At 40.3% G+C, this 20,782-nt stretch overlaps 1 protein-coding gene across 9 annotated transcripts in view; it reads left to right on the forward strand.

The window, feature by feature from the left end:
- FRY (FRY microtubule binding protein) overlaps positions 1-20,782 on the forward strand; it is a 223,475-nt gene that overhangs the window by 140,100 nt on the left and 62,593 nt on the right. For all 9 annotated transcript variants that reach the window (XR_013231780.1, XM_077341830.1, XM_077341829.1 and 6 more), the window contains 15 exons: positions 501-625; positions 1,970-2,027; positions 3,675-3,766; positions 4,292-4,464; positions 5,903-6,063; positions 8,146-8,256; positions 9,996-10,150; positions 13,518-13,617; positions 14,247-14,418; positions 15,595-15,851; positions 16,436-16,582; positions 17,109-17,277; positions 17,891-17,981; positions 18,862-18,944; positions 19,368-19,518. Coding sequence is in view for 8 of the 9 variants with exons in the window: in XM_077341830.1 (XP_077197945.1) it covers positions 501-625; positions 1,970-2,027; positions 3,675-3,766; positions 4,292-4,464; positions 5,903-6,063; positions 8,146-8,256; positions 9,996-10,150; positions 13,518-13,617; positions 14,247-14,418; positions 15,595-15,851; positions 16,436-16,582; positions 17,109-17,277; positions 17,891-17,981; positions 18,862-18,944; positions 19,368-19,518 (2,045 nt within the window). In the remaining variant the exon portion in view is untranslated. The remainder of the gene's footprint in view (positions 1-500; positions 626-1,969; positions 2,028-3,674; positions 3,767-4,291; positions 4,465-5,902; positions 6,064-8,145; positions 8,257-9,995; positions 10,151-13,517; positions 13,618-14,246; positions 14,419-15,594; positions 15,852-16,435; positions 16,583-17,108; positions 17,278-17,890; positions 17,982-18,861; positions 18,945-19,367; positions 19,519-20,782) is intronic.

The raw sequence follows: 20,782 nt of genomic DNA on the forward strand, positions 1-20,782 counted from the left end.
ACTAGTAGCAAAATCAGAGCAGGGCTCACCTGAATTCTATTGCCCTTGAGGTTTTGTCCCATTAATTTCTTGAGTAAATTGAGTCCACATGTTTCACTCTCTGCATAAACATCATAACAGATGTTCTAGCATGTATTATTCTATAGTTTTTCTTGCTTCTGAGAATATATAGAAACTTACAAACTTCTTTAGGAAGCAAGCCATTCCTACCTGGGTAGAAGAGAACATTGTTATTTAATTCTAGAAGAGGGTCTGCTATTCCTACAGGTATCCTTCCAGAATTGCTTACCTTTGCTCCTCATTTCCTGAAATGTGGCATGCTATCCAACAGTTTGGTATTGAACCAAAAGTAACCAAAGATAGGTTAGCCGTAAGTTAGGAGCCATCTTGCACCAGTCAAAGAGACAGTGGATGTTGATATGACTTGAAAATATATCATTATCAGTATACCAAGGTGTTGCTTTAGTCACAATCTTTTTCTTTTCTTTTAAAACCTTTAGGCTATAGGAACCCCATCTGTTGGTGTGCTGTTAAAGCAGCTAGTGCCTTTGATGAGACTTGAAAGCATAGAAATTACAGAATCACTTGTATTAGGATTTGGAAGAACAAACTCTTTGGTCTTCAGGTATATTTTATTTAGTTTTCCATGATAAGATCTTAGTGGTGATGTTGGGATTCGCATTGTAATAGCTGCATCTGGCTCTGCACATGGCTACGTTTCTCCTCCCCCAACACCAGTGCTGGGGAGACCTTTCAGAGATGGCTACCATGGGCAAGGCGGAGATGGGTTATTCTTTGGATCTGAATCTCTCATGATTGTCAGTATGAACTAAATTCCTCTGGCCTTGGTGTTGCAGCCAAGGGGGTCCTCCTTTGCACTGGAGAATGTTTCCCAGAAGTAAGGATCCAGTCCAAACCCAAGTCTTTGCATTCAGTTACCCTATTACCAATTCACAAATGCTGAGTGGGCTGCAATCCAAATCCCCATAGAGCTCTAATAGGCAGAAAGAACTGAATGTGAACGAGGTTGCCCCGTTCACTCCAGCATTGAGTGGTGCTGTGCTTGTGCAGCCCTACTGTAGGCACTGGGCAGTTAATGATAACGAAGACAGCTGAGCACCTTCTCAGTGCAGGTCTTCATGTTCATTGGAACCACTGCATTTGCATTTCCAAGTGGCAGTGCTGAGAGTTCCTGAGCCAGCTTGGTGTAGTGACGCCACCTTCTAATCTGATGAGCTGGGTATGATTCCCTGCTCATTCTCTACATGCAGATAGCTGTGTGACCTTGGGCTCACCACAGCACTAATAAAGATGTTCTGACCAAGCAGTAATATCAGGGCTCCCTCAGCCTCACCAACCTCACAGGGTGTCTGTTGTGGGGAGACAAAAGGGAAGGCAATTGTAAGCCGCTCTGAGACTCCTGGTAGAGCAGTGGTTCTCAACCTGGGGGTCTAATGACCCTTTCACAGGGGTCACGGCAGAGCAAGCACCTTGGCTGGGGGGATGCCATCCACACAACAGCCTTGTGGGGTAGATCGAGATAGAGCATTTGTCTGTCTGGAGCAGCAGAAAAGAGCGAGATCGGCATGGTGGGACAAGAGGTAGAACTGAACTGAGAAATCCCGGGGGGAAAAACAATATATATTTACAATCATGAACAATGGATCTTCACCCCATTGGTCAGTTTCAGTTTAATTTCCGTGAAAGAACACTTGCATAATGTTATGGTTGGGGGTCACCCCAACATGAGGAAATGTATTAAAGGGCTGCGGCATTAGAAAAGTTGAGAACCACTTTGGTAGAGAAAAGCAGCATAGAAGAACTGACTCTTCTTTTTCTTCTTCTGCACGAAGACAAGAGCTTCTGAACCAAGAGTGCTTATAAATAAAAACACGCAGCAGTTATAAAGAGTAAAGATATTTTAATTTATGAAGAGCTTTGTTCACAGAGTAATTTTTCTTTAATTTAGAGAATTAGTGGAAGAACTTCATCCCCTAATGAAAGAAGCACTAGAAAGAAGACCAGAGGTTGGTTGTTCAAATTAAGCTTTAATTGTTGAACAGGCAATGTAGACATTAAAAGCACTATTTGTCAGAAGTGTCTAATTTGAGATTATTTATTAGTTGATTTATTTGTTACTTGATTTATATAGTCAGTATTGTGACAATTCTGTATAACTGTGCATGGAAGGATTTTGTTTCAGGATTGAATTCATGGCTATTATGTGCATTACTGCATAAGGTATACTGCAGGTAGGTTATGATTCCTCTACTTTGCAATCACGTACATGCTGCTAGTGGGATAGATTCAAGTGGGCCAAGTTGTTCTGAAGTAGCACAACAATAGCACCTTTAAGACCAATAAATCTTTGTTGGTCTTAAAGGTCCCATTGGACTCTGCTAGTAAGATAGTTTCAGGTGGTAAACATGTTATTCTGTAGTAGTGCCACAAAATTCAAACCCAGTGACATCTTTAAGACCAGGGGTAGTCAAACTGCGGCCCTCCAGATGTCCATGGACTACAATTCCCAGAAGCCCCTGCCAGCATTCGCTGGCAGGGGCTTCTGGGAATTGTAGTCCATGGACATCTGGAGGGCCGCAGTTTGACTACCCCTGTTTAAGACCAACAAAAAATTTCCAGGGATAAGTTTTTGTGTCAGATCTGCCTTTACATTTTGTGCCCATCTGCCTTTACATCAAGGTCAGAAGGTAAGAGGGGTTGGGAAGGCTTAGACCTGGGGAAATTTTGTTGGTCTTCAAGGTGCTATTGGATTTGAATTCTGTTGTGCACTTACTAACAGGTGTACAAAACTGTCATTGTGTGCAGCGAAGGTCTGGGGGAAAGTATGAAGTGGACAATTTCTCTTACCCCTGCTGCCTTTTTTTCAAATGGAGCACTAGTACTACTGTTTTATATTTGCTCAAGAGGAAGAGCCAAAGAAGTGAATCATTTTAATTCAAAATAAAATAGTACACTGTGCTCTAGAATCAAAAGAACAGGACAGCACCTTAATCCCAGTGAGATTCAGATGCTAAACTGAGACTTCAAGCTTATTTGTTGCCCCAATTTTTTCCAGTGTTGCAGAATCTTTAAGTACTTTCCCACCTGATTTAGCTGCTCTGAAGCCAAGAATAAGTTTTTGAGACTTGGTAAAAAGACCTGGTAAAAATGCAGAACTATCTGTGGCACTGTTATCTTCTATGCAGAAGATTTTGGAAAATGGAATGTATACTACCAGTATAAAGAAACCTTAGCCATTGTCTTCCAAAATTTAATGTCATTTCTTTCCTGGAAACACACCATGCAACTAAATACCTTTCTCCTTGGATATAGTCTGCCTGGGCTAGTCAAACACGGCTAATCAGTTAGCACTGTATATTTCAACAGGACTCCTTCAGCTGGTGGAAGGCTTCAAACCAGGGGTAGTCAAACTGCGGCCCTCCAGATGTCCATGGACTACAATTCCCAGGAGCCCTGGCAGGGGCTCCTGGGAATTGTAGTTCATGGACATCTGGAGGGCCGCAGTTTGACTACCCCTGCTTCAAACTTTGCTGAGCAGAATGGCTGACTCCACCCACTGAGTCCAGGCAGGACTAGATTGTATTTTTCAGCTCTGCATTTGTGTAATAAGGTATATTAATACTGCCCTCTTCTTCCTTTTCTTGACAAAACAGAATAAGAAGCGTCGTGAGCGCCGAGATCTGCTGCGATTACAGCTGCTGCGGATTTTTGAATTACTTGCAGATGCTGGCGTGATAAGTGATAGGTATGACGTTGCTTTGTGCATGGAAGAATCTCCTAGTACCAATGCTTGGTTGATTATGATAATATCTTGGGAGTATTTAGTAAAATTAAAAAATATATATCTTTTAAATGGACGGGGAGGTTACATTCTTTAAAAAAAATTGCTGGTGAACCAGCGTTTATTAAGATTTATGCAAAGAAGTTTAACAGAAAAGAATAACAGAAGTTAGCATGGGTTGCAATATGTCTTGCTGTTCCACTAATATATTTACTAACTACCTGTCTTAATAGTCGGTATAGTATCTCCAGAGTCCCTGAAACTCATCTGTGGGCCGGTTGTTCATTAGGCTTGTAAGCTTCGCCACTCTAGCCAGCTCCCCAAATTTTTGAAACCAGTCAGAGATTTTTGGAGTATCTTGAAGTTTCCAGATTCTGGGGAGGTTGCATTCTTGCCATTGACACTTTTATCATGAACTGTTGTGTACTAGGATGCACATTGCTTTTATCGAAGGGCTTTCTTAATGTCTTCTGCTTCTCTTTGCCGTAGTACCAATGGAGCCTTGGAGAGGGATACTTTAGCGCTTGGAGCCTTATTCTTAGAATATGTTGACCTGACTCGCATGTTACTGGAAGCAGAAAATGATAAAGAAGTTGAAATTCTAAAGGACATGAGAGCCCACTTCAGTGCTATGATTGCCAACTTGATTCAGTGTGTGCCAGGTACGGCAGTACAATATTCGTGAAATGATGGAAACACGTTGAAAATGCAATGAAATCAATCAGGAGTCTAGGGGCAACTGAAAGGCTAACAAAATGTATTTCAGTGTAAATTTTCTTCAGTCAGAGCTCAACTCATCCGATGATAAAATGAGCTTTGATTCATGAAAGTTAATTCAGGAATACATTTTGTTAGTTTTTAAGGTTCCACCAGACTCCTGTTTTATTTTGCTATATATGCCAGACAAACATGGCTACCACTTTGGAACGAACAGAGCAAATGGAAATAACAAGACTTAAATAATTCAATATTCATTGTTAAAAATGGAAATATGCTAGAGAATTTGGACCTAAAACCATTTTAAATTTGTCCTAGAATCTTGGCACAACGAGTTTGGGAATGGCTCTCGATAATTATAGAAACTGCAAAGGAACAGTTGGTTCTTTTGCAAAGGAACAGCTTCTGTTGAGTAAAGCGATCATTGATTTTTTCTTCTTGAAGCACATGCTTAATTTGCTTACGGCTGTGTGCCCTTTGTGCTGCTTGAATATATTGCTTTCACTGAGACGATAGAAAAGGCCCCCAAACCTTTAAGTGCTTAAAATCCGAATGTTTCTGGCAGGTTAATGAAAACTCCACCCATCTCCTTGCTGTGCTTGTTACTGCTTATTGCAGTTAATACAAAATAAGCTTGCTGGGGGGGGGGGGGGTCTGGATCAGCTTCAGCCAATTCCCCGGAACTTGACTCTTGCTGACATTTCAACATCGGACTTCATATTTGTTCAGTGTACCTATCTGTTCATTTCAGAATCAGGCTGTATCCACACGTTGTTTGTTGAATACTGTGCTATCATTGCTTCTTAGCAGTCATTTACCTTGCAGATTGTCTCATTTGTATGTGAGATGAAGGCTCTAGTACAATGATAGGGCAATAGCCAGTGGTGTGTAAATTCATAGCTGAGATTTATCTCCAACTCATACTGACCTGTATTAATACAGCTTTTGCAAATGCAAAGTGTTATTCATGGCTTCCAGGAATTGGAATTGTGGTGGCCGATCATCCTAATCTCTGACTTCACATAAGATTTGTACGTGAGCAGAATGCTCATTGTATAAAGCGTATTTCAGCCTTACTTTGGAACCTGTTTGCAGCCGTGAGAGAACGTTTTGAATTCTTGTAGCCATATATTCATAAGAGGTCCTTTCCCAAATGCTGTCTCTGTTAAACTTTCTCATGGATGCTGCTGGCCTTCTGAGCATTTCAGTATTTCTTGAGATCAGCTGGGAGCACCACATAGACAATACATTCTTGCAAATAATTTCCATACACACACACAGGAAATTGACTCCAGGGTTGCAGAATGTTTCATCGGAATATATGTTTGAATTCTTCTTTGCTTTAACAAATTAAGAAGGCTAATTTTATTTTTCTTCACTCAGTTCACCACAGGAGATTTCTTTTTCCTCAGCAAAGCTTACGGCACCATCTCTTCATCTTGTTTAGCCAATGGGCAGGACCATTCAGCATCATGTTTACACCTCTGGATCGTTACAGTGATAGAAATCATCAGATTACAAGATACCAGTATTGCGCTTTAAAGGTACATCATTATGTTTTTTTTTTAATTCCATCTTTACATTTAGAAAATGCAAAGAATCAAAATGGATGGATTTTGTTTTATTATAAGTCATGAATAACATTGCCTACAGCATTATTCATAGAGCCTCTTGTGGTGCAGCAGACACGCAGTCTGAAGCTCTGCCCATGAGGCTGGGAGTTCGATCCCAGCAGCCGGCTCAAGGTTGACTCAGCTTTCCATCCTTCCGAGGTCGGTAAAATGAATACCCAGCTTGCTGGGGGGTAAAATGGTAATGACTGGGGAAGGCACTGGCAAACTACCCCGTATTGAGTCAGCCCCTGTGGAACCTAGATAGCTCCATCAGGGCTCTTAGCTCTTCTGGGAGCTCATTGGCACTGGCAAACCACCCAGTATTGAGTCTGCCATGAAAACGCTAGACGGCATCACCCCAAGGGTCAGACATGACCTGGTGCTTGCACAGGGGATACCTTTACCTTACAGTATTATTCATGTAGCTTTGTGATTTGTGTGTATGTGATCTTTATAGTGGTTATGAGTGAGAGTGGAATTAACTGCAATATTTCAAACGTTATGGGTTGGTTCCTAAGAACCACACCCAGTTCTCTGTTTGTGAAATTAATCTTTACTAATTTCCCCTGTCTTTTTGTCTCCCATATTGCCTGGAAAAAATGGGCATGAGTTGGTCAAGAACAGCATGGGGTGAAATGGAGAGGGGATACAACTTGACTCAGATAAATAATGGCTCCCCATACACACACAGAAGGCACACTTTCCCACCCACACACTTTGGCTCCAACCCCATTGTTGCTTTATAGTCACAAAAATCCGCTTCTGAATACTAGGTATTGATTTTGAAACCTGTCCTTAAAATTTTGTCACTGAAAAACAGCAACTGTTAGTCAAAGTTGTCTAGCAAACAGGAAACTGCTGCTGCTGCTGCAACAACTTCTCTCATAGGTAAAGGTAAAGGTATCCCCTGTGCAAGCACCGAGTCATGTCTGACCCTTGGGGTGACGCCCTCTAGTGTTTTCATGGCAGACTCAATACAGGGTGGTTTGCCAGTGCCTTCCCCAGTCACTACCGTTTTATCCCCCAGCAAGCTGAGTACTCATTTTACCGATCTTGGAAGGATGGAAGGCTGAGTCAACCTTGAGCCGGCTGCTGGGATTGAACTCCCAGCCTCATGGGCAGAGCTTCAGACTGCATGTCTGCTGCCTTACCACTTTGTGCCACAAGAGGCTCTATTTCTCTCATACCAGTAGCATGTTTGGGTGGATGCTTTTGGGACCTGGACCCCAGCCTCGTGGAATGAGCTCCCGGAAGAGCTAAGAGCCCTGATGGAGCTATCTAGGTTCCACAGGGGCTGCAAAATGGAGCTCTTCCCCCAGGTGTTTGGTTGAGGCCGGGGGTGGGAGGTTGACCGGGGTTATGATCTGGGGGGGGGTCCTACCCTATGCTGAGTATTCCATATTGAATGCGGAACATCAGGACCTGGAATTACCGATTAAGATCATGATATTGGTCCTCAGTTGTGGGACCAGCTGAGTTGGGTTAGGGGAATATCAATTTGTACTGCCATCTTTATAACTGATTTTGTTACTAATGTTATTAGGTTGTAATGGGATTTTACGGGCTATATTGTTTTATTGTTGTATTCTGTAAGCCGCCTCAAGGGGATATTGTGAAGAGGGGTGGGGTATAAATTTAAATAAAAATGAGATAACCAAGAGTAAAACGGAAATACAACATGGTTTGGTGGCTTTGTAACGTGGAGGCAGATGTGACAGATTCAAGGACTCCTAATGTAGGGAGAGAAGTAAGACCTTTTCATGGGATTAAAATTTGTTGGCCAGAGTTAAGCTAGGATATTTTTAGCATAATATTTTTTTTCATAATGCATTAGAAGAACACAATCAGTCCTTCTAGCTCAGCATCACTGACGTGCTGTTGAAACCTATGCAACTTGATGTGCCAGGTTGCAGTTTAAATCTACTCCCCGTTGGCAGCAAATGAAACAAATAATCAGTAAAGAAAATGTGTTAACATAGTATTTACATAACCAGCCTCTCTTTCTGTTCCTAGGCAATGTCAGCTGTACTGTGCTGTGGTCCCGTATTTGACAATGTGGGTCTTTCCCCTGATGGCTATCTCTACAAATGGCTTGATAATATCCTAGCTTGTCAGGATTTACGGGTGCGTAAGCAGGGATTCTTGCATTTAAATCATTTTGAAATGTTGTTTTGAAACACCATTCATGGTGTCGCCTGCAGTGTGTGATCAAAGTGCCCTTCCATATCTAAAAATTGTCTTCTGCTCATGGTAACGCTGTCCTACAGTTTGCATGACAAAGATAATACAAATTTTGACAATGTTCTTCTACATTTACATGGCACATTTTATAATACTGTATGAACTATTGTGTAGATTCATGTTACAAGCATTTGTGGACCAGCCCTTGCAGCTATTTTCTTTCCACTCATGATTATTGAGATTCAACCCACAGAAATCAGCAGCAGGTCTGCAATGGAACTACAACTACAATTTGTGGACCTCTCACTAAATAGCTGAAAATATATTTTACTTTCCTTATTTCAAACCATATACCTAATTTGTATGGTTTCTTTAATAGGAGTTTCTGCTGAAAGATACTCAAGGCATTGTAATGTCCTGGAAATCCTGAAGGTTAAGGACAGTACTTTTTCAAGGATATGTGTTTGAAGTCATATACTACCCACCTGATTCCAGGCAAATTTTAAAATGCAAACCTATAATCATTTTTTACTTACCTGAAATAGCTACTGATGAATTATGTTGGTGTGAGCCGGCAGAGGAAGGCCAAAAAGAGTACTAACTTTAGGATTCCTTTGACTTGACAAATCAGTGCTCTCCTTATATGGCAGGTAGCTGAACCAATTTTAGATCAAGCCCACAGTCACCCTTTAACAGTATTTTCCATGTATATAAACAGAACCGTTTGTATGTGCCGAGAATTAAACGTGCAATCCATGTTAATTTGAACAAAAACACACCCATAATTTGTCCATAATGTTGAGGAATATTTTGATAGGCTGGAGAGCAGAGTTAGGAATGGTGGAAGTAAGGCATGAAAGTTTAAAATAGTTGGCATTAAGTTCATAACTAAAATAAAAATATTTTCCCACAGTTTATAAATAGCGTATGGAATTCATCCCTACAGAGAAGGTGGTAACTGCTAGCTTAGACAGCTATAAGGAGGGGTTAGATGAATCCATGAAGAGTAGCTCTAACCACAAAGATGGTTCTAGAAGGGTGTCTTGATCTGGTCTGCAGTAGAAGAGTTAGATTTTGGGTGTATCTGACAAAAGGAACTTTTATTTGTTTGTTGGTTTATATTTATATGCCGCTCCTATTGCACCAGGCATCTTGGGGCAGCTTACAATATAGTGTATATTAAAACAGTATTAATGCATAGTTCCAATCAAATATTAAATACATTAAAATACAATAAAACCAGCTACAAGTGTTACAGTGCAGCATTACTAATAATAGTAGAATGTAGGTGTGCCCAATCGCAGCAGGGGAGGCCTGTTTGATATTTTGGTACTTCCAGGCATACTGGCCTCAACCATATGCCTGGTGGAAGAATTCCATCTTGCAGGCCCTGCGGAAACACCATTTGACTCATGGAAAGTTATACCCTAAAGCCTTCTTAGTCTACTGTACTTGAACCTAGGTCTACCTGTGGCTAGTAGCTGCAGGTAGACTATTTCTGATGATCAGATGTGAATCTGGGTCTAACCAGTAGGTGATAAATTTTTATTTTCATGTCCTTTTTTGTGACTGTAGTAATTGTTTGGCTTCTCTGGATAACAGATTTGATGGATTGATCCTGATTTTTCAGTTCTTTGCACTGCTTATTATTGATATTACTGTCCTGTTTGCTGTACATTCAGGTTCATCAGCTTGGCTGTGAAGTTGTTGTCTTGTTGCTGGAGTTAAATCCTGATCAGATAAACCTCTTCAACTGGGCGATAGACCGATGTTATACTGGATCCTACCAGCTAGCTTCAGGGTGCTTCAAAGCCATTGCAACTGTGTGTGGAAGCAGGTATTAATCATTCTCAGAGAAGGAAATTATAAGAGCTTGTAATATGAAACGGGACTAGAGTGATAGCAGAGACATACCAAATATTTATATATAGACCACCCCTACTGCACCAGGCATTTCAGGGTGGCTCACAATATAGTATGAAATAAAACAGTATTAATACATAGTTCCAAAAAGCATTAAATATATTAAAAATACAGTAAAATCCAGTAGAAGTATTACAGTGCAGCACTAATAATACTACTACTAATAATTACAAATAATAGTAAAAATAAAATTTAAAAGGAATAGTTGCAGCTGCAAACGTATTTTTCTGCTTTTTCTGGAAAAGGCACCTCCGTATTATATTCATATTCATATTCATATTCATATTCATATTCATATTCATATTCATATTCATATTCATATTCATATTCATATTCATATTCATATTCATATTCATATTTATTTGTTACCTACTGCTATCAGCAAAGCCATCTTGTAACAAGTTACATAACAAAAAACCAACATAAAATACATAATCATTTATCCCCTCCCCCATTAAAATTATGTTCCCCAGTGGCAAAATTTATCCTTCCACTCCCAAATTGACTGGCTTCCCCACTATGTGCTATTATGGTAATCTACAGTTGCCGGCGGTCCACCACCAGGCAGTGGTCTGACCCGGAAGTAGTCTAACCTGGAAGGCCCTATCTGATCTCAGTTCTTCCTCAGCTCTTCCAGGAGCTCATTCCACCAGGTTGGGGCCAGGACTGAAAAGGCCCTGGCCCTGGTCAAGGCCAGGCGAACTTCCTGGGGGCCAGGTACCACCAATAAATTAGTGCCCACAGAGTGTAAAACTCTGCAGGTGGCATAGGGTGATAGGTGGTCCCTCAGATATGTGGGTCCCAGACCACAAAGGGCTTCCTTTGATGCAGCTACCTCAGCACAGGCTGGATATGGTCCCTCCAAGATGTTCCTGTGAGGACCCTAGCAGCTGCATTCTGTACCAGCTGCCATTTACAGGTCAGAGGCAAGGGCAGGCCCACATAGATCAAGTTACAGAAGTCAGTTCTGGAGGTGACCATCACATGGATCACTGTGACCACTTGGATAGCCCTCTTTCCTAACATGCTATTACAGGAGTCCACACAGCCTCCAATCTTATTTCCAGGCTACAACTGAAGTACAATCCTATGTCTACCAGGAAACAGCATAAATGATGTTCTTGAGGTTGATCCCTTCAGTCACCACCAGGTGTCATTGGAGGTCTTGTCCCCAGCTGTTGCTCCCTGGCAATCAAGGTTCTTTGGGCAGGAGTCACCGCCCCCTTCCTCCAGGAAGTTACTTGTCTGGTGAGGGGGTCCCGCACCATCATGTTGATCCCAACATGGGGAGGGGGTCCCTTTGATGTTTACTCCCTTCCTGTAAAAGGTTTGTGAATGAAAAGGTTTCTTGAATGGGTGCGAGTTGATTAATTGTATATACTTTTATAAACATTTGTTAAACATTTTGGGCATGATATGACTATATATAGTCATGTTGATCCCCCCCATTGAAACAGAAAGGTAGTTAATGGAAGGGTTAGACAAGAAAGTTGTGAGACTGAGGGAAAACCAATAAGGTGTAGGGTCTGGATATGATTTGGTGGGAATGGAATGGAGAAATGAGAGACAGGGGTTTGGAAATCGGCTGAAGAGGCAGTGTGAATGGTATTTCCCATTGATTTCAGTTAACTACAAAGTCTTTAAGTGAAACTCATGAAGCTGGGGCAATTACAAGAGTCTTGGATAGATTCAAATGGGTAGCCGTGTTGGTCTGAAGTAGCACAATAGAATCAGAGTCCAGTAGCACCTTTAAGACCAACAAAGGTTTATTCAGGGCGTGAGCTTTCGAGTGCAAGCACCCTTCGTCAGACTTAGAACTCCTTCCATGACCATGGGAATATATAGCAAAAATTAATTCTGTTCCATTAGTAAACTGTGTCACACATCCAAATACAGCCAATGATAATTTTATTTCTCCCAAGGGCTGCTTTGGCAAAGAATTATCATTGGCTGTATTTGGATGTGTGACACAGTTTACTAATATAACAGAGTTAATTTTTGCTATATATTCCCACGGTCATGTAAGGAGTTCTTAGTCTGAAGAAGAGTGCTTGCACTCGAAAGCTCACACCCTGAATAAATCTTTGTTGGTCTTAAAGGTGCTACTGATTCTATTAAGAGTCTTGGATAAACAACTACATTTTCTTCCACCCTTTGGTAACTTTTTAAAGCAGTCCACAAGTATTCAGATAACTCAGATTCCCTTATATGTCATTTGCAAGGCTCCTGTGAAGTGGCATCTAGTCAGCATCCACTTTGGCATGTTCAGATAGATATCAGGAGATAACACCATGTCACATGAATCTATTTCCTTGCTTCCATAATAGCTGATTCTAAGGTTGTATGTGCTGTTTGCGTTCCTGAGGGAAAATAAAATCCTCCTATCATCTTCACTCCACTTTGCTCCAGAAGCCAGTCACTTTTCCCTGAAGCCCTTCCCTGAACCCCTTCATTATTAAGACAGCACCCCTCTAATCTGTAAGAAGGAAAGCAACACCCCCCCCCCACACACACACACAAAGGGGCCAGGGCAGTTCTGAAATCTGAGTTCTTGCTTGGCTTATAGGAAACACAAATTCAGAATGGCCTAAGTCTGCAGTACAGCATCTTTTAGTCAGGATTTCCTGTATTCCAGAAAGTCCGTGTAAAAATGGACTTTGTCCCAGCCTTAGGGCTGTCGTAGAGCATTTTTTGTTGTGATTTAAGTACAACAAAATGTACTCAGGAATTTTACCAATCACAAGAAATAACCAAATGCTTTAAAAAAATGGTAGTGTTTGCAATCAGTGAAATAGAAACACAAGTTCCTGCATTTATTTTCAATGATATCTTGGGGAGGTTTCCTCCTGCTTTGTGTGTACATTCCATGCATTTCTGTCTGTTTGGCTTCAACTTGTTCAGACTGAGCAAAACTGAAAAGCTGAATGCCTGAAATTGATAAAAATGTGTAGACATAAATTAATGGGAGTAGGAGCTCAAGCTAACCATGTTTTATAATTCTGCCCAAATGTATGTGGTAATTTAGACTGTAAGCAGATCAGATCATTGAATAACTCCCTGTGAGAATTAGCTATATTTTTTCTTTCCTGCCTTTGGCAAAAGTGTTGTTAGAATTAATTTGTATTGAAATAGACTGGATTGTACTGATGGTTTTAATGTATTTTATTGTTTTATTTTTATTTTTGCTTTTATTTAATATTCTGTGTTACCTTGTGCTTAGCGGAGAAGGAATAGAGAAATCTAAAGTATCTCTGTGGAACAAAATATGTTTATTCTTTCAGGAACTATCCTTTTGATATAGTGACGCTGTTAAATCTAGTCCTGTTCAAAGCATCTGACACCAATAGAGAGATTTATGAGATTTCCATGCAACTAATGCAGGCATGTATGAATTTAACTCCATTAAAACAAAATGGGGGAAACAAAGAACTGTGTAGCTGGTTTTTCCATGCATTTATTTATCAGTGTGTTAGTTATCTATTTTTGTCCTTTGTCAGTCTTTATGGAAATAATATAATGACCATTTCTGTGACTATATGATTCTGGTAATGGGCACTTACAACAAAGGGCAGCTAGACTTGGAGGAAGTCATGAGTAATGTTTATTTGCAGTAATGATTGGGACACCAGCCACTGGATGGACTTGCTTAATATATTACTTTGCATAGTACGTGTGGGATTGGCCACACAGACAAATGAAGCAAATAGGCAAGGGAAGATGCTACAAGGGATAGACGGGGGAAAGTGAAAGTAAGCCAAGGGAGGGTAGCTGGATGAGGACAAAGGACCACCTGATATCATTGATGCCAAAGTTGTTGCAATGAGAGGGGGAAGGAGAATAGTTGAGAAGTGACCCCATTCTCTCCTTATTTGGCCATGCAGTATGATCAGACTCTCCCAGAAATGCAAATTTCTGCTGATTAAAATGTTACATCAAAATATTTAAATAGTGGTGATACACCTTAATTAAAACTCTGAAAAAATGGAATTTCCTTTGCATTTTTCCTGTAGATTTTGGAAGCCAAGCTTTTTGTTTATTCAAAAAAAGTAGCTGAGCAAAGACCTGGAAGTATTTTGTATGGAACTCATGGTCCACTGCCACCTCTTTACAGTGTATCACTGGCTCATTTGTCATACGAACTGGCAAGAATGTATCCTGAGCTCACACTTCCACTATTTTCAGGTACAAATGTCTGTTGGTATTTTTAGTTGTGAGCACTATTCCTATCAAGCAAAATTTGTGTGAATGAAAACTCAGGCCTGGAGAAGTTTACCTGGTCTCCTTTTGCTCTGTTCCAGGAATAGTAGAGTGGAACTCCCACAAAATGAACATACAGTTCGGGGCCTATGTTTTGTGTTGCTTGTATTACTGTTATTGTTATTGAATCCATAGCTTATTTTGTATAATTGTATATATTCTATAGATTTGAAACTTTTAAATTTAAGCAAGTATGTTCATTCTTCCAGCCTTCAAAGCTGCTTTTCTATCATTATCATCTATTAAATTTTCAATATGGGGATAGATTGTCACTCAAAAGTAGATCATCTGCTTGGCATGCATGAGTCCCCCAGGCTCCATCCCTGACATATGCCATTCAAAGAAGCCAGAAGCAGATGGTTCTAGAGACTTCCACCTGAGACCCTGGAGAGGTTCTGGTGATCAAAGTAATTATAGTGGTCTGACTCAGTGTAAGCCATCTTCATCTGGTTAATCTGCTGTATATCACTAATTTTGTTCTGAACACAGAGTAGAATATTTCAATTCTACCTTCAGAAGTAGATTTAATGGATACCAGCTCTGCCTCATTGCATTTCAATAATATTAAAGGTGAAGGTAAAGGTATCCCTTGTGCAAGCACTGGGTCATGTCTGACCCTTGGGGTGACGCCCTCCAGCGTTTTCATGGCAGACTCAATACGGGGTGGTTTGCCAGTGCCTTCCCCAGTCATTACCGTTTACCCCCCAGCAAGCTGGGTACTCATTTTACCGACCTCGGAAGGATGGAAGGCTGAGTCAACCTTCAGCCGGCTGCTGGGATTGAATTCCCAGCCTCATGGGCAGACAGCTTCAGACAGCATTTCTGCTGCCTTACCACCCTGTGCCACGAGAGGCTCCTTCAATAATATTGTTAAACCTAAATTATATCATCTGATGACTTAGGTTTTCTTGCATTGGAATGTACTCTTTCTTTACGGGATTGTGTTCCTCTGACAGAAATCTTAATCAAAACGTAATATGGAACCTGTCACTTTTGACATCATATGTCTTAAAGACTGTTGAGAAATATAACTGGGAAGATGACAGAACTAGCATCTACAGAAGGGTGTCTAAATTCATATTTGTATTTATTGCTTTTTAGAAGTCAGTCAGCGATTCCCAACAACTCACCCAAACGGGCGGCAAATCATGCTTACCTACCTACTCCCATGGCTTCATAATATTGAACTTGTAGACAGCAGGCTGCTTCTCCCAGGTTCAAGTCCTAGCACCCCGGAGGATGAAATAAAGGACAAAGACGGGGAAATGGCCGTCACGTGTGGACTGAAGGGAAATGGCTGGGGTTCTCCAGAAGCCACGTCACTGGTGCTTAACAATCTAATGTATATGACTGCCAAGGTAAAGAAGCATTTGCAAATGCAAACAAGTCAATAAGGGCAAATATGAATTTTGGTGCATTTTTTTAATGAGCAGTTTTTGCATGCCAGTTAACTTGCCCTGTTAGATATTCTAGTTGTGGAGCTAACTAGACATGGAAGAATCTTGGGTCGAGTCTGCTTGCTGAGGCTCGAAGTGGATTGCACAGTGTAAATCAGTAACAAAGAGATCTCTAATAAGCTGTGATCTAGGTCAATACAATCAAGTGAACTATGTACCAGAACTAGGATTACAGAAATCTGAGTGAGCATAGCATATTATATATGATAGAGTGTGGTTATAACGAAGAAAAACAGCATCACATCAGTAGGAAACTGGGAGGGCGGTAAAGAAATGCAATAAACAAGAAAATTAAATATAAAATAAATTGAATTAAATTTTAAAATGAATCCGCCGGGAAATATATGCAGCAAACGGATAATACATCCTATACATAGTGGCAGAATCTACAGTCTGCATCTCAGCTTTTAATGTACATCCTCTGGAGATTTTATGGGGACGCTTATTATACCTTTATGAAGCTTGGTGTTTGTGTTTCTATGTAGTATGGAGATGAAGTGCCTGGACCTGAAATGGAAAACGTCTGGAATGCTTTAGCGAACAATGAAAAATGGAGCAACAACCTGAGAATAGCTCTGCAGTTTCTAATTAGCTTATGTGGGGTTAGCAGTGATACTATCCTTTTGCCTTATGTAAGTGTGGGTTTTTCTTAAAAAAAAACTTTCTTTGTGTTGGCGGGGGCTTAACTTGATATATAGGAGATAAAATAGCACTAGAAATAATCTTGTGCATTTATTACTATTCCAGTTGTTAGGCCTATGTGGTTTAATAAATGAGGAAACAAAATCATATTTCTTTATAGAATGGAGCAAAGACCCTCTCTCAGTCCTAACAGAAGTATTCCCAACAGCCTGTATAAAACAGCGGCTGTCCTAGCACAGCTATAAGTCCTACATCTATACCTACAATTAAATACATTCTTCTGTATAAGATTCTCACTTCTTACTACCTTTACCTTAGTAGTAAATGGGGACCATAAAATATAAGGATAAGGATGATGCTTAGGGTATATTGTGTGATCTTTAGATTCTACTTTAGATTCTACTTTAGATTCTAGGTACTTTAGATTCTAAAGTACCTATTAAATATATCATATGTACTGTGCTCCAGTTTAAATTGCTTTTGCACTGAGATTGCTGAACATTGCTGTTTCTCCAGATCAAAAAAGTTGCCATCTATTTGTGTCGAAACAACACTATTCAAACAATGGAAGAGCTTCTCTTTGAACTGCAGCAGACGGATCCAGTAAACCCAATTGTCCAGCACTGTGATAATCCACCATTCTACCGCTTTACTGCCAGCAATAAGGCCTCTGCTGCTGCTTCTGGTAAGAATTCAACACTTATATAATATCCTTTTAAGCTTCTTTTATATCCAGCTTTTAAAATGTGAAAAGAGAATCATAGAGTGGAATCATGGAATCATAGAGTTGGAAGGGACCTCCAGGGTCATCTAGTCCAGCCGCCTGTACAATGTGAGAACTCACAGCTACCTGCCCACCCACTCACAATCTGCCTAAGTTTCTAAAATCAGCATTTCTGTCAGATGACTATTAGCCTGTGCTTAAAGCTTCCAAAGAAGGAGAACTCGCCACCTCCCGAGGAAGCCTGTTCCACTGAGGAACTGCTCTGTCAGGAACTACTTCTGGATGTTTAGCTGAAAATTCTTTTGAATTAATTTTAACCCATTGGTTCTGGTCTGACCCTCTGGGGAAACAGAAAACAACTCTGCTCCATCTTCTATATGACAGGCCTTAGAGTATTTAAAGATGGTTATAATATCACAGTTTAAAGGCCAAGGAGAAACATCATATATATCTTTTCTTCATGCATGGAGATCAGTGTAATATGTAATGGCTCCGAAGAGCTGAGGAGCCTGTGTTGAGGATAGCTGGTGTATGATAACCCCAGCATATGAAGTTGGTTGTTTTATGTGTTCAGGTACCACATCAAGCAGCAACACTGTGGTAGCTGGTCAAGACAGTTTTCCTGATATGGAGGAGAACCGAATAATAAAAGAAACCGATGAAAGGTTTGTAATCTTCTAAATCAAACTGTGTGCTGGACCTTAAAAACTAGATCTTCTCACTAAAATAATTTCCATCCAAGCAAGTGACACCAGTCGCAGATCAGTGTAATCGCAAATCTAGTTTTGTTTTGTTTTTTAATCTCTGTATGGAATATTCTTGAACATCATATGTCTTAAAGAAAAGCACCTTTTATACTTTCTTTCAAATCCTTTTGGTCTTAAAGCTTGAGGTAAGACTCTGAATTTGCCTGACTAGGGAGAGACTTTTTTTTGTGGCCAAGAATAATGACCATGGAATTCATGCCATATTTGACTCCTCAAAAAATACTGTAACAGATGAGACATTGATGATCACTCTCTTTGGACTCCAGTCTGCATCTTAAGACTGAATTTACTTGCTTCTATGCCAAGGAAACATCATGTATCCTATGGGTACTCAAGTCCAGACCTCTTTGCTTATGGGATCACTAGAAGCTGAGCTAGGCCCTTGTTTGTCTGGAATACTATCACATGATTACCTTGACTTGGCTAACAATCTTGTTAGATCTCAGAAGGTAAGCAGGGTAGACTCTTGTTAGTACTTGGGTGGAAGGACTAGCAAGGAAGTTGAGGGGTGCTTGGCAGAGGCAGGTAATGGCAAACCAGCTCCAAATCTCCCTTGCTTTCAAAACTCTCCAGCGTTGCTGTCAATCAGCTGCAACTTGACAAACATGTTCCATCATCATCCTTCCATCACAATTCCTCAAATGTGATTCAGGGCTGGGGAAAACACTGGTTATCTAAATGTACATGTCGATAATATTTTTCTTAGACTATCGTACCCAGTTTGATCTAGATCACGAATGTTTTAGAGGAACATTTTGTCCGTTTCTGTTTTTTCAAGGTTCAGCAATGTGATCAGAGCTCATAACCGCTTGGAATCAAGATACAGCAATAGTTCTGGAGGATCTTACGATGATGACAAAAGTATGACTTGAAAATATTTGATTACATGATCAGACTGAGCAGTAATAAATGACTATAATATAATAATTAGTCATAGGCATGATGCAGCCAAAACAACTTTGAATGCCAGTAATTTTAATGGAAGGCCTAAGCATAAAAATGAACAGATCTGAAAAATGTTTACATTTGGATGGATTGTGCCAGAGTTACTTGAAACTTCATGATCTGGATCCTTAGCCATTAGAAATACCTCGAGACCATTAAGCTGTCAAATCTGATTTTCACTCTTTTTATGTAGGTTATATCTGCTTTAATGTTACTGTAGCTCATTATTGATTTGAGGCATGTGTGTTGGGTATCTCTGTTGTTTCAGTGAAATATCTGGGGTAAGAACACCAGATTCCCTCCCTGTTAAAAAAATTGCCTTAATATATTCCTATGCAGATGATCCTGTTTCTCCGTATACAAGCTGGCTATTGAACATTGTGGAAACCAAACAGCCCCAACCTTTGCCGATGCCATTTAATGGAGGATGCTGGGCACCACTTGTTGACTACCTCCCAGAAACTATTACACCTCGGGGGCCACTTCATAGGTAAGCTGACTGTGAAAATGACAGCCTGCTAAAATAATCTGCCATCTATGATTCCTTTGCAGTCCTAAAAATATTTCTGATTGGTTCTGTATAGAGAAGTGAATTTGAAAGTGTCGTTTCCAAGTTTCCATGGAAAATGTCATTTCCGTGTTATTCATTTGTTTTATTTTCCAAAGTCTTTCCATGGGCCAGGAAACCAAACTTACCAAACCTTTTCCCCAGACTTGGTACTGTATGAACCTCCTTTGTGATTTGATTGAAAAAGGGTGCACCCCCATCTTAAGGTTGCATATATTTATGTCCACCTGTATGATATGTAATACAGCCAATGTGTTGTGATGATTAGAGTGCCAGACCAGGATCTGGAAGGCCCACCTTCAGATCCCTGATGCTGTCACAGAAGTTTGCTTGGGCTAGACACTGTCTCTCATCCTAACCCATCTCACAGGTTTGCGATTGTGAGGATAACATGGAAGAGGGGAGGAAACATAATCTGCTTTGGGTCTTCAATAAGGAGAAAAGGGAGGCATAAATATCTGAATAAAATAAATAATGTTTTACTTTTCTCAACACCAGTGAAATAGATGTGTTATTATTATCCTTTATGTGTTAATATTTATGTGGGCAAAATTTAATGCATGAAACTTTCCTGAGGTTGTGCAAAATGGTGAAGAATTTGGTTAGAAAAGTGGGATGTGTACTCCCCCCAGACTAATCCACTGTTATTCCTGTCATATTCTGTGTGCCTGTCTTACACTGGAATGTTCTATTAATATAATCTTCACTGACAGGTGTAATTACGTTTTGATTATAGTGCTAAATGTAGACATCGTGACTTGTTATTGTTTTAATGCCGTTTAGCAAAGCTGAAATATTCTGACTTTATGTCATAGACGTCTTTGCCTCCCCCATTCTAGAGCTGAAGTAGGTAAGGATCATTATAGGGCAGAGGCCTGACACGTCCTAGAGAGGTTATACCAACTGGTTATCAAATATGCCAAAATGACAGAAAGCTGGATGTAATAGCGAATCTGTGTGTGGGAAGTCCATAATTATTTCTGCATCGGATAATTCTCCTTCCAAAGCATTTTCTCCCATCAAGGCTTAATTCTTGTTTTGACCCTAACCTGGAAGGAAATGGACTAAAAAGCAACTGGAAGGGGTAACATACACTGTTTGGCTGCTTGTTTCTAGAACCAATTCGTACTGGCTATTACTTTTACAATGCAGATATAAGCAGAGTTACACTGTGTTGAAGCTGAGG

This window comes from Paroedura picta, chromosome 6 (assembly GCF_049243985.1).
Source record: "Paroedura picta isolate Pp20150507F chromosome 6, Ppicta_v3.0, whole genome shotgun sequence".
Classification (NCBI taxonomy): domain Eukaryota; kingdom Metazoa; phylum Chordata; class Lepidosauria; order Squamata; family Gekkonidae; genus Paroedura; species Paroedura picta.